The 15752-nt window shown below is 44.1% G+C and overlaps 1 protein-coding gene across 2 annotated transcripts in view; it reads right to left on the bottom strand.

Moving 5' to 3' along the window:
- Window positions 1-14108, bottom strand: part of LOC140407932 (homeobox protein goosecoid-like) — a 38827-nt gene extending 24719 nt beyond the window's left edge. Inside the window, exons 1-3 of one of the 2 annotated variants that reach the window (XM_072495122.1) lie at window positions 13779-14108; window positions 12352-12719; window positions 6877-7136 (exon numbers count right to left, since the gene is read on the bottom strand). In XM_072495122.1, coding sequence (XP_072351223.1) covers window positions 6877-7136; window positions 12352-12682 — 591 coding nt within the window. In that variant the 5' untranslated portion in view covers window positions 12683-12719; window positions 13779-14108. Of the gene's footprint in view, window positions 1-6876; window positions 7137-12351; window positions 12720-12831; window positions 12924-13778 lie in introns of those variants that run through there. The other variant, XM_072495121.1, reaches the window with a different exon arrangement.
- Window positions 14109-15752: the final 1644 nt, after the last annotated feature.

The raw sequence follows: 15752 nt of genomic DNA on the forward strand, positions 1-15752 counted from the left end.
TCTCATTCCTGGGCTGGTTTAGCACACTGGGCTAAATCGCTGGCTTTTAAAGCAGACCAAGGCAGGCCAGCAGCACGGTTCGATTCCTGTACCAGCCTCCCCGAAAAGGTGTCAGAATGTGGCGACTAGGGGCTTTTCACAGTAACTTCATTGTGACAATAAGCGATTTTCATTTCATTTCATTCTTGAGTACCATGTGAATGAAAATGCTATTGGGATCTGATTACTTCGAAAATTACCGTAATTATTTGCAATGTTCCCACTTTAACATCCCCTGAGTGTTTGTGAACTTTGGGAATTATATTTGGGAATTGTATCTATATTTGGATTGATTTGCTGATGTAAAGTAAATGTTCTTTTTTTTTCAAATGAACTGCGCAATTAAATCATTTCTCCCACGCAGGAAAAGAGTTTGACCTTCACTCTGCATCTTAACAGAACCCACAACCTGCTGCAAAATCAACATTCAAAGTGGGCCAATCTGTATCATTCTTGCTGTAGATATTTGCCCAACAAGGATGCCACTCTGGCTTCAGATCATTGGTTTTCCCAATTTAGTTCCCCCCCCCCCTTCTGTCTGGGAGATTTGGAGAGGTCAAAAAAGAAAAGAATGGAGGACAATAAAAGGAGGAAGAAAAGGAGACCTTTTAATAAAATCCCCTTAACCTTCTTGTCTCAAAAGGAGATTAATCCCAAATTCTCTGGTCCTTCTATACAACTGAAATAAATAATCTCTGGTATCATTATAGTAAATCTCCCCAGGACCCTCTCCAAAGTCTCAAACAAAACTGTTTTCTATTGTGCCTCAGGATATCTCAAAATGTTTTACAGCCAATTAAGTGCTTTCAACATGTGATCATGGCTATAATGTAGGAAATGCAGCAGTCAATTTACGCACAGCAGGATCCCATAATCAACAGTGAGGTAATGACCAGTCCATCTGAGAGGTCAAATTGGCCAGGCCACCAGGAAGAATGCTCTTTGGATCTTTTACATTCAGCTGAAAGGGCAGTTAAGGCCTCATCAGAAAGGTGGTACCTCTGACATGCAGCACTCCATCGGTACAGCACTGGGAGTGTCAGCGTCAAGTATGTGCTGAGGCCCGTGGAGTGGAATGACCTCCTGGGTTAGGGGTTGGAATGCTACTAATTCAGCTACAAAGACACCTCGTCACCTTTCCCTCTCCTGCCTTACAATCTCTTGGGACATCTTGTTCCCCTCTAGAGCATCTTGTTCAAGACCTTCCAGTTTGCCGTCTGCTCTAACCACTGTGAGACTGCACTGATCAAAGTCCCAGATGAGAGCGTGTGATCCTATTGCTGTGACTGACCATTGATAACTCCCACCACCTCCAACACCTTTATCTTATATTCTACCAAATGGTGTTCTTTTCTCTAGAAGAGAGAAGATTGACTTAAAGAGGTCTTTAAAATTACGAAGGTGTTTCATCAGGTAGGTATAGAGAAAATGTTTCCACTTGTGAAGGAGACGAAAACAGGGAAGAAGAAAAGGACAGCCTTTAATAAAATTCCCTTAACCTTCTCTTCTCAAAGGGGATTAATCCCAAATTCTCTGGTCCTTCTATACAACTGAAATAAATCATCTTTGGTATCATTATAGCAAACCTCCTCTGGACCCTCTCCAAGGTCTCAAAAAAAGCCTGATTTCTTTAGTGCTTTTCTAACCTCGGGATGTCACAAAGTGGGCTACCAATGTAAGAGCGTTACTAATAAATCTAATTGGGGATTCAGGAGATCTTTGTTTACTCCGAGAATAGCTAGAATGTGGAACTTACTATCACAAGAGTGCACGACGGCTTAAATTCATTTGAGGGAAAAAGGAGTACAGGATATGTTGATAGGATGAGATTAATTAACTCGGGAGGAGGTTTGGTGTGGAGCTTAAACTGTTGGGTCAGTTGGATTTAACGACCTGGCTTTATGCAATTAATTCTACGTAAGAAGATGGCAAGGAATCTTCCAAAGGGAGGAGAAGAAAACTGAACTGAGAAAAAAAAATCTAAAATTCAGAGAAAAGTAGTACGTCCTAATCCAGATTGGGCAAATATTCAACTTAATTTGAATGATTTAAGTTAACGTGGCAGCTTCATGTTTCTGAATTGTCCAGCTGGTAATAATCTCGCCTCGGAGTCAAAAAGTTGCACAATTCAAACTCTACTCCAGGAATTGAGTACATAATCTAGGCTGGCACCTTGGAGCAGGACCAAGGGAACTGAAAACTGTCGTTTAGATGGGCCTGTTCCGATGGTTGGGAAAGGTAGCCTGGCACTTCTATTCGAAGACATTAGGGAGTTTTCTCGGTGTCCTGCTCCACATTTGTCTCTCAGTTCCGCAGCAGATTTACTGATCGTTTATCATATTTACTGTCTGCGAGATCTCGCTGTGCATAAGCTGTCTGTTCAACAAAACAACTGTGACCGCATTTCAAAGTCAAAGCAGTTTGCGATGTTCTGAAGGTGCGACAGTCAATTGCAAGTTAGTTGTTATTTTCAAATGCAGATATATTTAAGCAGATTATGGGGGGGTGCGAAACAGGATACAAGGGATAGTCTAGGAATTGCACTAGAGAACATTTTAATGTGAAAAATAGAACACAACTGTGCTCAGGAGAATCACGCAAACCATCATGGAGGGAGAGCTGATTTGGTGGTCGTGTATACTAAAAACATTTGGAATATCGATATACTAACCAAACTGGCAGCCAGGAAATAGGAATTTGTAGGTTAAAACATATAAAATAGGAGCAGAATTAGGCCATTTGACCCCTCGAGCCTGCTCCACCATTCGATAAGATCTATATATTTCAAATTCCACATTCCTATCTCCCCTCAGTCCCCTGATAACCTTTGATTCCCTAGCCTAACAAGATTCTATCTACCTCCGCCTTAAACATATTCAATGACCTCCGCCTCCACTGCCTTCTGAGGCAGAGAGTTCCAAAATAATAATAAGAATCTTTATTGTCACAGGTGGGCTTACATTAACACTAATGAAGTTACTGTGAAAAGCCCCAGTTGCCACACTCCGGCGCCTGCTCGGGTACACAGAGGGAGAATTCAGAATGTCCAATTCACCTAACAGCACGTCTTTCAGGACTTGTGGGAGGAAACCGGAGCACCCAGAGGAAATCCACGCAGACACGGGGAGAATGTGCAGACTCCACACAGACAGTGACCCAAGCCGGGAATCGAATTTGGGACCCTGAAGCTGTGAAGCAACAGTGCTAACCAGTGTGCTACTATACCGTCCAAGTTGCACAACCCTCAGAGAAAGAAATCCTCTTCATCTCTGTCGTAAAAGGGCGACCTCTAATTTAAAACAGTGCCCCTAGCTCTAAACTCACCCACAAAAGTAAACATTCTTTCCACATCCACCCTGTCAAGACCATTCAGGATGTTATATACTTCAATCAAGTCACCCCTCGCACTTCTAAACTCCAGTGGAAACAAACCCAGACGGTCCAACCTTTCCTCGTAAAACAACTTGTTTGTTCCAGGTCTCAATCTAGTAAACCTCCTCTGAACCGCCTCCAATGCATTTATATCCTTCCTTAAATAAGCTGAGAATTCTGAATTTTCCCTCTGTGTACCCGAACAGGCGCCGGAATGTGGCGACTAGGGGATTTTCACAGCAACTGCATTGCAGTGTTAATGTAAGCCTACTTGTGACAATAAAGATTATTTATTATTTATTTTTATTTTTAAATAAGGAAACCAAAACTGTACACAGTATTAGAGATGTGGTTGCACATATACCTGTATAACTGAAACATAACATCCTTGCTTTTATGTTCAATTCCTCCCATAATAAAGGACAGCATTCCATTAGCCTTCTTAATTATTTGCTGTACCTGCATACTAATTTCTTGTGACTCATGCACTGGGACACCTAGACCCCTCTGCGCCTTAGAATTCTGAAGCCAATTAAGTAATACTCTGCTTATTTATTCTTCCTGCCAGAGTGAACAATTTCACATTTTCCCACATTATACACCATTTTCAAGATTTTTGTCCACTCACTCAACTCTATCCTTCTGCAACCTCTTATGCCCTCTTCACAACATACTTTCCGACACATCTTTGTGCCATCTGCAATTTGCTACCATGTCTTCATTCCCCTCATCTAAATCATTGATATAAATTGTTAAAGGTTAAGGCCCCAGCGCAAGCCCTCGTGGGACTCCGCCTGTCAGATCCTGCCAATCAGACAAAGACCCATTTATACATACTCACTGTTTTCTGCCAGCCAATCTTCTATCCAGGCTAATATGTTGATATGTTACCCCCTACATCATGAGCTTTATTTTTCACAATAACCTTTGATATGGCCCCTTATCAAATGCTTTCTGGAAGCCCAAGCATAGCATATTTACCGGCTCCCCTTTATCCAGAGTGCATATTACTCCTTCAAAGAACAATAAACTAATTGTAAACAGTTTTAAAAGTGAAGATTGATAAAAATAAAAAGCTTTCCAGATTTTAACTTCAACAGATATCATATTTAACCAAAACTGTGAATAACAGACTCATTGTTCCATCATTCACTCGTTAGAATACGTAACAGATCTTTATATGAGAGAGCAACAGTTCAATAATTGGATAAGGTGCATAACCAGACCTCTTTACAATAGATCCATTGTTCCATCACTCACTGGGAATGGTGCAAAACCAGACCTGTTTATAACAAAAGCACTGTTCTCTTAAAGTTTGGCTAAAGTTTTTAACCCAACAACTAAATAACAGATCCATGGTTTCAGTACTGATTGGATAAAGTCTACAATAGATCTACTGTTTTCTCATTGGCTGAGTAAGATATCCAAACAGACCCAGAGAATCCACTGAATCCCTGCGGTGCAGAAGGAGGCCATTTGGCCCATCGAGTCTGCACTAATCTTCTGAAGGAGCACCCGACCTAGGCCCTCTCCCCATCTAACCCGCACATCTTTGGACACTACAGAGCAATATTAGCATTCTGAATCCACCTAACCTGCACATCTTTGGACTGTGGGAGGAAACCGGAGCACCCGGAGGAAACCCACGCAGACACGGGGAGAACGTGCAGACTCCGCACAGACAGTGACCCAAGCCGGGAATCGAACCTGGGACCCTGGCGTTGTGAGGCAGCAGTGTTAACCACTGTGCCACCCCTGCCAACCCAACATATGATAAGATAATATTTAAGTTCATCTTCATTCATCCATTCAGAAGCACTCTAAAGTGCCATCATTTTAGTATCCATTTGCCTGTGAAAGATGTTTTTAACTCTACTATTATATCCAGGAGTCAGTTTCTGGGTTGATCACTCAGTTCCGAATGTACTTTTACTAACTTGATCCTGAGTTCCTTTGTCCAATTTCTGACAATTTTAATTTAAATGAATAACCTTTTCCATACCCAGTCTAAAAGATCATCTTTCTGATCCTGCCTTCCCAGTTTGAAGCACTCAGCGTTCTCCAGTCTTTTAACTCAGCCATTTAACTCCAGGGATTGGCTTCATGTCAATTTTCTATATTGCCACTAGTGCCTCAATGATTCAGTCGGTGTCTCAGAAACCAGGACTATAATTTGGTGACCTGTTTTTATTTACCCTGACATGGGCAATTTATTGCAATTTTGCAATTTTGTTGCAATTTTGCCACAATCTTTTCTATTGCACTTTCAAAGGGCATCTAGCAGACAAACAGATAGACTGCACAGCATCAGGGACACATTTTACAAATGCATGTTCCCAACACAGGATCTCATTCACTGAGAACACATGTTGGAATTCAGGAATCCTGGGCTTGCCGCCATTGTACCTCAATAGGAGCTTTGGGCTAACAAGGTTCCATCGTGTGATCACACATTGATAAAAACCTGTACCTTATAGCATGTTTAGCTCAGTGGACTGGACAGCTGGTTTGTAATGCAGAATAAGACCAGCAGTGCGGGTTCAATTATAGAATTTACAGTGCAGAATGAGGCCATTCGGCCCATCGCGTCTGCATCGGCTCTTGGAAAGAGCACCCTACCCAAGGTCCACACCTCCACCCCATCACCCAGTAACCCCACCCAACACTAAGGGCAATTTTGGACACTAAGGACAATTTATCATGGCCAATCCACCTAACCTGCACATCTTTAGACTGTGGGAGGAAACGGGAGCACCCGGAGAAAACCCACGCACACACGGGGAGGATGTGCAGACTCCGCACAGACAGTGACCCAAGCCGGAATCGAACCTGGGACCTTGGAGCTGTGAAGCAATTGTGCTAACCACATTGCTACCGTGCTGCCCTTCCTGTACTGGCTGAGAATTATGAATTCTCCCTCTGTGTACCGGAACCGGCGCCGGAATGCGGCATCTGGGGACTTTTCACAGTAGCTTTATTGCAGTGTTACTGCAAGCTTACTTGTGACAATAAAAAAGAGATTATGTAGTAAATTTAATCTGTGCTGCTGCTAGATCCATATCGCCCAGTTCTTTCCAAAAACTAGGTTCTTTTGATGGGGTTAGAATCTTTTGTGTTGTTATTTTCCGTGAATGGATCTAAACTGTTCTGTTTCCATAGCTCCACACCAGGGTTTATAGGGTTAAATTAGAAGACAGGTTGCGAGCTGATCAAAATGTTAAAAGATTTTGACAGGGTAGAGATACCGAGAAATTATTTTTTTCTGGTGGGGGATCAAGAACATTGCATCACCATCTATTATTTTATATTGAAGACTATTACACGTATTGTTATTTTTAGGCATAACTTGCCCCTGTATTTCCTACATTCAACAGTGAAAAATATTTCAAAGGTCTCTCAATGGCTGTAAAACACTTTGGAATTTTCTGAGATGGTGCTATATAAATGCAAGCCTTTCTCCCTTACCTCCACTTTCTCTTCTCGGAGATGGACCCTCCTGGCCAGCTGTTCCCTGGTGCCAACATCTGGGTACTTCGTTTCCTGAAAAAGATTCTCCAAAGCTTCCAGTTGTTCATCTGTGAAGATGGTCCTGTGGCGTCGCTTCCTGCGGCAATGGAGCTGGTTCAGGAGCTGTAGCTCGGTGCGGGATAGAGCCCCCAGGCTCACGTAGGGCAGCACCTGGGGGGCAACTGGCGTCAGGTAGGCAGACGCAGCCCCTTCCAAACCTTTCCAAACAGCGAAGAGATAAAATAATCAGCTCAGTCATTTTACATCTGAATTAATCAATCAGCCAATGATTACTGAGGATGAAAATTTAAAAATTGTCAAACTGGGAGCCAATGTAAATCAGGGAGCACGGAGCTGATGGGTGAATGGGAAATTATGTCAGTTGGGCAGCAAAGTTTTGAATGAATGAAAGTTCATGGAGGATAGAATGTGGGAGACTGGCCAGAAGTGCATTGAGACAATCAGGTTTATAGTTAATAAAAGTATGGATGAGGATCTAATCATCGCCATTGGTCAGGTAGTGTCTGTGCGGCTGGGTCGCGGCAGGGGCACAAGCGAGTAATGTTACAGAGGTGAAGTAGGTAGTCTGAGTGATGGTGTTAATATGTGGTCAGGTGCTTATGTGGGGTTGCAAGCTGTCTGGTTCAGCCTGAGACAGTGATCAGGGAGATGAATGAAGTTGGTGGCTGGGATACACCACTAGTCCGGTGGTGACGGCGGCACTGAGGATCTGGGGACAGTGGAGGAGACACAGGGGAGAGGAGGGGGCCTCAGTGTGGACCCCGATATGGAATAACCACAGATTTGCTCCGGGTAGGTTGGTTGGGGGTACCAAGGCTGGTACAGGGCAGGTATTAGGAGGATGGGGGACCTGTTTATATAGACAGGGTTTTCCCCAGCATGCAGGCGCTGGAGGAGAGGTTCAGCCTGCCCCCGGGGAATGCGTTCAGGTACCTTCAGGTTCAGGACTTCCTTAGAAAACAGATGGGGACATTCCCGCGGCTGCCCCCATGCACGATCCAGGATTGGGTGGTGTCTGGCGTCTGGGTAGGGGAGGGGAAGGTGTCGGACATATATCAGGAGCTGCAAAGGTAGAGGAAGCCTCAGTGGGGGAGTTGAAGGATAAGTGGGAGGAGGAGCTGGGCGAGGAGCTGGATGAGGACCTGTGGGCCGATGCCCTGGGCAGGGTGAACTCCTGCTCATCATGTGCCAGGCTCGGATTAATTCAGTTTAAGGTGGTGCATCGGGCGCATATAACGGCGGCAAGAATGAGTAGGTTTTTTGGGGTGGAGGACAGGTGCCCGAGGTGTGCGGGGAGTCCGGCGAATCATGCCCATATGTTTTGGGCATGCCCGGCACTTAAAGGATTCTGGCAGGGGTTTGCAAGGGTGATGTCTAGGATTTTGGACACTCGGGTGAAGGAGAGTCCAACAGTAGCGATATTTGGGGTGTCGGAGGATCCGGGAGTGCAGGAAGCGAAAGAGGCCAAGGTACTGGCCTTTGCCTCCCTGGTAGCCCGGAGACGGAGCTTGCTAATGTGGAGGGACTCAAAACCCCCGGGTGTGGAGACCTGGGTTAGCGACATGGCGGGGTTCCTCAGCCTGGAGCGAATAAAGTTTGCCTTGAGAGGGTCCTTGATGGGGTTCTCCCGGCGGTGGCAACCTTTCCTTGACTTTCTAGGGGAGCAGTAAGTGTCAGCAGCAGCATCCTGGGGGGGGGGGTTCAGGTGTGTGTGTGTGGGGGGAGGGGGTTATGTTGATATATTGTGAGTTGGGCATGGAGGCAAAACCCACCTTGTTCTGTTTTTTTTAATTGTTTTTTTTTTTGGGGGGGGGGGCTTCTGTTGTGTAAGTAGTTTCATTGTAAGCTTTGGGCTATGTTTATTGTTATTTTCTATTACAATTTGTATTTCTATTTTTGTTATGTAAAAACGCTCATTGGAAAAACTTTAAGAAATCATTTATTTAAAAAAGAAGTTGGTGGCTGGGGAACACGGTTTCTGGCGAGGACTGTTTTGGGGGAATTTCTCCTGATCCAACACTGGGTGTCGGGCAAGCAGCATGGTAAATTAGAGACAGCGGACGGGTTGTGAGAGGTGGTGGTTCGGTAGAGCTAGATAGTGTTTCAGTGTATGACGCAGATTTAAAACTGACACTGGATAAATTGGTACCCCATTATAAACACTGCACATTGAACATCAACAAAAGTGACCGTCTGTTGGTTTCTTTAGTAAGGGGTGGGGGGGGGGGGGGGTATGATCCACAATGACAGCCCATCTACTGCATGGATGCATTTTTTTAAATTTAGAGTACCCAATTTTTTTTCCAATTAAGGGGCAATTTAGCGTGGCCAATCCACCTACCCTGCACATCTTTCTATTTTTGGGTTGTGGGGGCGACACCCATGCAGACACGGGGAGAATGTACAAACTCCACATGGACAGTTACCCTGGGCCCGGATCGAACCCGGGTCCTCGGCACCGTGAGGCAGCAGTGCCACTGTGCTGACCACTACTGCCTGGATCACAGACAGATGCATGTCCCCCCTCTGCATTCTCTCTGCGTGAGCCCCACCACCACAACCCATGATTTCCGCCTCCCAATAGCACAAAATGGCATTGCAAAAACTGGAGTCAGGATCTGACCTGGAGTGAAGCGGAGAAGGACAGAGTGTGGCCGGTCAAAGCTGCAAAATCAGATTCTATAGTGTGTACTTACTGGTCTGTTTAATTTGCTGATGACACAAAGATGGGTAGAAAAGCCATTTGTGAAAAGGATGTAAGGCGGTTACAAAGGGACACAGGAAGGTTAAGTGAGTGAGCAAAGACCTGGCAAATGGAGGATAATGTGAAATTGTCCATTTTGGCAAGAAGAATAAAAAGAGTTCTGAGGTACAGCAAGGGTGTGCTCGTGCAGGATCCACAAAAGGTACAGCAAGTAATTAGGAAAGCTAATAGCGTATTATTGTTTATTGTGGGGGGAAGTGATTCAAAAAGTATTGAGATTATGCTTCAGTTGTACAGGGCATTGGTGAAACCACATCGGGAGTATTGTGGACAGTATTGGCCTCCTTATTTAAAGTAAAATGTAAATGCATTAGCAGTTCAGAGGTTTATTAGATAAATACCAGGAATGGGCAGTTGTCTACCGTCAACATCCATATCTAAAAAACGACCTTATTATGTCTAACTTATTAGTAACCTCCTCAAAAGCAACAAATCAGTCATCCTTAGCGAAACTTTTGCTGACAATCTTCGATCACTTCTTAATTACTCAAGTGTCCAGTCACTCTGACTCGAATGAAGATTCCAGTAGCTTCCCCGAAACTGACATTAGACTGACAGATGTGATTCTGTCTGCCACACTCCTAAGTAACCGAGTGACATTAACAAAATTCCAATCCAACAACACAATTCCCAAGTCTGAGAACTTTCAAAGACGATGACCAATTATCCCACATTATTCTCACCTCCTCCGAACATCCTTGAGCGGGAATCATCACCTTCCGGAGATTTATCCAGCTTATGTCCCAGTGTTTTCTCCATTACTATTTTGTTACTGGTGTAGAATCCAATACTTTCCTCTCTTTGATTTGTTTTCAGATTACCTTCCAATTACCTTATCTTCGCCATCCATTGTGAGAAGATGGATATGGAATCCGCAGTTAATAAATCCGCCACTACCATATTACATCTTTATTTGTCTTTAATGGGTCCACACTTCTCCCAGACACGCGCGTTCTTGCGATTGTTTCATATAAATGCTTTTACGATTAGCTTTTAAGTTACACGCAGGTTTTTTTCTTCCAATTTCCCTTTTTGCAGCTGTTAATATTTTCTTTCTATCCCTCTGTTGCTGTCTAGATTTCTCCCAGTCCTCTAGATTACTACTTTTCTTGGCTTTTGAATAAACCACTTCCTTTAGTTTTAGAGCCGGCCTGACCTCATACATTGACGACTGTAAAATGGAAGATTTGCTCTTTAGGGGCACATACTGGTCTTGTTCTGTACTGTGTACACTCAGTATTTGAATATTTAGCGTTACCTATTAACAGTTTAACCTGGTCAGTTTATATCTGGGAGGCAGTTTTACATAAACTTACAACCCAAACTTGTCGGGGATCTCTTGCTTCGCCTCCGCCAGATTGTTAACAAATTCTGGTTCCTACTCAATACTAAATCCAACGTGTCCCGTTTTCCTGTCGGGTTTAAAATTCAGAAAACGTTCCTAGATCCGGTAGATACCACCCCATCCCAGCCTCTCCCGGTTCATCAGCTCCCAATGTTTACCTCGAATGAAAGAGAGTTGGGAGCAGGAGTAACTCCGTTAATCCCTCGGAGCTTGCTCCCCAAGAATGAGACAAGATTGGATATAATGGATGTGCGTGCGTGAGTGTGTGTGTCAGTGGGTCTGTGTATGAATGTGTGGGTATGTGTATGAATGTGAGGGTGTGTCGGTGTGTGTGTATGTGTGTCAGTGGGTCTGTGTATGAATGTGTTGGTGTGTGTATGCGTGTCAGTGGGTCTGTGTATGAATGTGTGGGTATGTGTATGAATGTGAGGGTGTGTCGGTGTGTGTGTATGTGTGTCAGTGGGTCTGTGTATGAATGTGTTGGTGTGTGTATGTGTGTCAGTGGGTCTGTGTATGAATGTGTTGGTGTGTGTATGCGTGTCAGTGGGTCTGTGTATGAATGTGTGGGTATGTGTATGAATGTGAGGGTGTGTCGGTGTGTGTGTATGTGTGTCAGTGGGTCTGTGTATGAATGTGTTGGTGTGTGTATGTGTGTCAGTGGGTCTGTGTATGAATGTGTTGGTGTGTGTATGCGTGTCAGTGGGTCTGTGTATGAATGTGTGGGTATGTGTCTGAATGTGTGGGTATGTGTATGAATGTGAGGGTGTGTGTATGAATGCGTGGGTGTGTGTATGTGTCAGTGGGTCTGTATATGAATGTGCTGGTGTGTGTATGCGTGTCAGTGAGTGTGTATGAATGTGAGGGTATGTGTCTGAATGTGCTGGTGTGTGTAGTGTGTCAGCGAGTCTGTGTATGAATGTGTGGGTGTCAGTGAGTGTGTGTGAGGGTGCAGGTATGTATGAGCGAATGTGGGTGAGGGTGTACGTGAGTGGGTGTGTTTGAGTGAATGTGTGTGAGTATAGGTGTATCTGTGTGTGTGTGTGTGTGGTGGGTGGTGGGTGGGGTGTATAAATGTGGCAATCCGGAGCTCTGAGTTAAACCTTCACCCGCTTTAGTCCCAAACACTGCAAATTCCTCACAACTTGTAATCGAAAGAAGATTAAACTGCAAACCACCCCCTTCAAAGTAAAGAGCACAGAGATTCCAGCTGACTAAGAACAGTAACATTGAAGCAATGCCAGACTGCCCCGCTATAAGGGGTGTGTGGCCATACATTTGTCCAGACTGAGTTGGAAAGAGTTACCTGGCGGGATGCAGGAGCAGTGTTGTGTGGTCAGCGGCTGGCAGGCGGGCACAGTGCCACAGCAAGATGCCCTGGGCGAAGCGGGAACATAGTAATAATTGTAACCTATCCTCGAGCCACCGACTGCCAGGTTGGGATGCTGAGGGGGCGGCGGCGGAGGAGGGGGAGGCGGCGGGGAATACAGTCCCAGGTAGTCAGCGGCAGCACAGCGGGGCTCGGCGCTCAGGCCGGGGTAAGTGGGCAGCGGGAGGCTGTGTAGAGGCGCCGGCTCCTTACAGCGGGCCCTGCTTCCGGACAAAATACTGTCGATGCTGAACATCCCAGCCGGCATTACCCAATCAGCTCAGAGACCAGAAACACACATGGATCTAAATCAAAAACAAAAAAAGCACAAAACAAAGTCAAACCGACTTTTCGAAATCAAACCGCTCGCAGTTTAACAGAAAGAAGTTTTTAAAGGGGGAAAAAAAAACTTGAGACCAAGTGAAATGTTAGTTTGTGAGGCAGAAGCCGCCTTGCGCCGCTGTCCCCTCCATCCGCAACTGAGTTCAGTGTAACAGGCTGGTGCCCATAGTTATATAGCCAGCCCGCGTCATTGAGCCTGTCTGACCCCCAACTCATTCTCTGCTGATGGGATGGCCAAGTTTATCTGATTAGTGTAATCTTGCCTCCCCTCTATCACACACACACACACACTGCCCGGCTCCCAGTCTGCGGATTAAAGTTATTTAATGTGATCTTTCCTCCCCCTCCCCCATTAGCTTCAGGGCTTTGTAATCGTTTGTTACAATGACCCCCCCCCCCCCTCCTCCTCCTCCTCCACTCCAGGGTCCCCAGCAGCAACTAATTGTACCGACTAATGCGATTAGTGGGACTGCAGCATCCCCCCCCCCCCCCCCAACACACACACACATTCTGGGCGAAGACCCCCAGCTCAGAAGTGTATTTCCACAGGGGCTAATTCTGCACCGTGTCCTCAACTCGCTGCTGGTCAAATCCACCTCCCCGGGACAAGGCTCAGAGAGACTTTCCCCACTTGCCAGGGCCCTGTCCAGTATTTAGGGAGGGAAATAAGAAACATTTAGCTCCCAGTCAGAAAGGGTGCTCCCGTCTGTGCTTTCCTCCCATTACTGTTTAATTCTCCCACGGGTGCTGATTCTAAGATTCAGGTAGGAAACGTTCGAGCCTTGTTGTATAATTAAAAAAACAAATGGTTTGCTTCCGATCTGTCCATCTCTACCTGTGGCTATATCCCTCCAACAAATCTATCCTCAATCTATCTTCAAACATCCACTTACAAACATCATGAACATGTTCATACATGTATATATAATAATACATATATGTGCATCAATCTGTGTCTATGTTTTATACATAATTAAATATATTGGCAATATAACTGCAAGTAACCACAAATAACAATGTACCTCTCTCTCTGTCCCAGGCTGCAGGCTTCATTGCCGCTCCTGAATAGTTGGTGAGTTGATTCTGTGTCGGTGGTGACTGTGCGGTGACATTGCTCAGAGCTCCTGAAATAAGACCTGAATCTGGCTCTTTTATAGCACTCTTTAGTTCGAATTTAATTTTGTTTTGCTCTCCGGCAGAGTACACAATTTTCAAATCGCACCATCGACAAGTTAAGTAAGTATTACATTTTAAAATTTGGAAGGTAGAGAACGAATAGAGAGCTAGATTCGGTGCGTTTGGTTGGATTTTTAAAAAATATACCCACTTCGGTTGGGACTGAACAAGGTCCAGCGTTTAGAGTACTCGGCACTGTTCTTCAGAGTTGTGGGAGGAAAGAGAAGAGGGATTTGATTAAATCAGAAACGAGTCCAAGGTATTTAGAATCACCCCCATTCCCAATCCAGAAAATGAGCAAATGCCAAACACTGAGTCTTTTGATATGAAAAAATTCATTAAAAGATTTTCATTCCCTCCCGGATACCCACTGCTCAAACAAATGGTCCATTAACAAACAAATCCATCCTCACAAATAAATCATTCCCAAATACTATTAAAACCGTCCAATTGAAAGGAGATATTTAACCCGGTTTTAATCCCCCCCCCCCTTAAATTATCAACACCTTGTAGTAATTTTAAACAAAGCTTTGGGTCCTAGGCGGTCGAATTGCTCCCAGGCTGTCTCTCCGAAACCGACGCTGCCTTTTCATTTCAATTCCTCTCCAACACACACTTGTTTAAAAGTTTGAGCTCCTTGGATGTGCGGGGAATCGGCTCCTGTCCCGGAGAGCAGTCTGGCCTCTGTCTCTGAAACCTGCCGTCTCGGTTCGAAAGACAAATTATTATTATCTCTTTATATTTTTCGGGGATCGAGAAAGTTGTCGGATTGTTTAAAAACCGGATAAAAGAAGGTTTTAATAAATCGGTGTGGGGGCCAGGAGAAAACACGGAAAAGGCTCATTCTTATACAGTGACATTTATATAGATTAAAACATAATCATTTATACACACAAACACTCATGTTAACACAGTAACACTCATATACACGAACACACAAACACTCATTAACACAGTCACACTCATATACACTAACACAAACACTCACATTAACACAGTAACACTCATATACACTAACACACACACACTCACATTACCACAGTAACACTCATGTACACGAACACACAAACACTCATTAACACAGTAACACACATATACACTAACACACAAACACTCATTAACACAGTAACACTCATATACACTAACACACACACACTCACATTAACACAGTAACACTCATATACACTAACACACATACACTCATATTAACACAGTCACACTCATATACACTAATACACAAACACTCATATTAACACAGTAACACACAGATACACTAATACAAAAACACTCACATTAACACAGCAACACTCATATACACTAACACACAAACACTCATTAACACAGTAACACTCATATACACTAATACACAAACACTCATATTAACACAGTCACACTCATATACACTAATACACAAACACTCATATTAACACAGTAACACACAAATACACTAACACACAGACACTCATATTAACAGTCACACTCATACACACTAACACACAAACACTCATTAACACAGTAACACTCACATAGACTAACACACAAACACTCATTAACACAGTAACACTCATATACACTAACACTCATATTAACACAGTAACACACAGATACACTAACACACAGACACTCATATTAACAGAGTCACACTCATATACACTAACACACAAACACTCATTAACACAGTCACACTCATACACACTAACACACAAACACTCACATTAACACAGTCACACTCATGTACACTAACACACAAACACTCATTAACACAGTAACACTCATATACACTAACACAAAAACACTCATATGAACACAGTCACACTCAT

The sequence above is a fragment of the Scyliorhinus torazame genome, chromosome 2 (assembly GCF_047496885.1).
Source record: "Scyliorhinus torazame isolate Kashiwa2021f chromosome 2, sScyTor2.1, whole genome shotgun sequence".
NCBI lineage: Eukaryota > Metazoa > Chordata > Chondrichthyes > Carcharhiniformes > Scyliorhinidae > Scyliorhinus > Scyliorhinus torazame.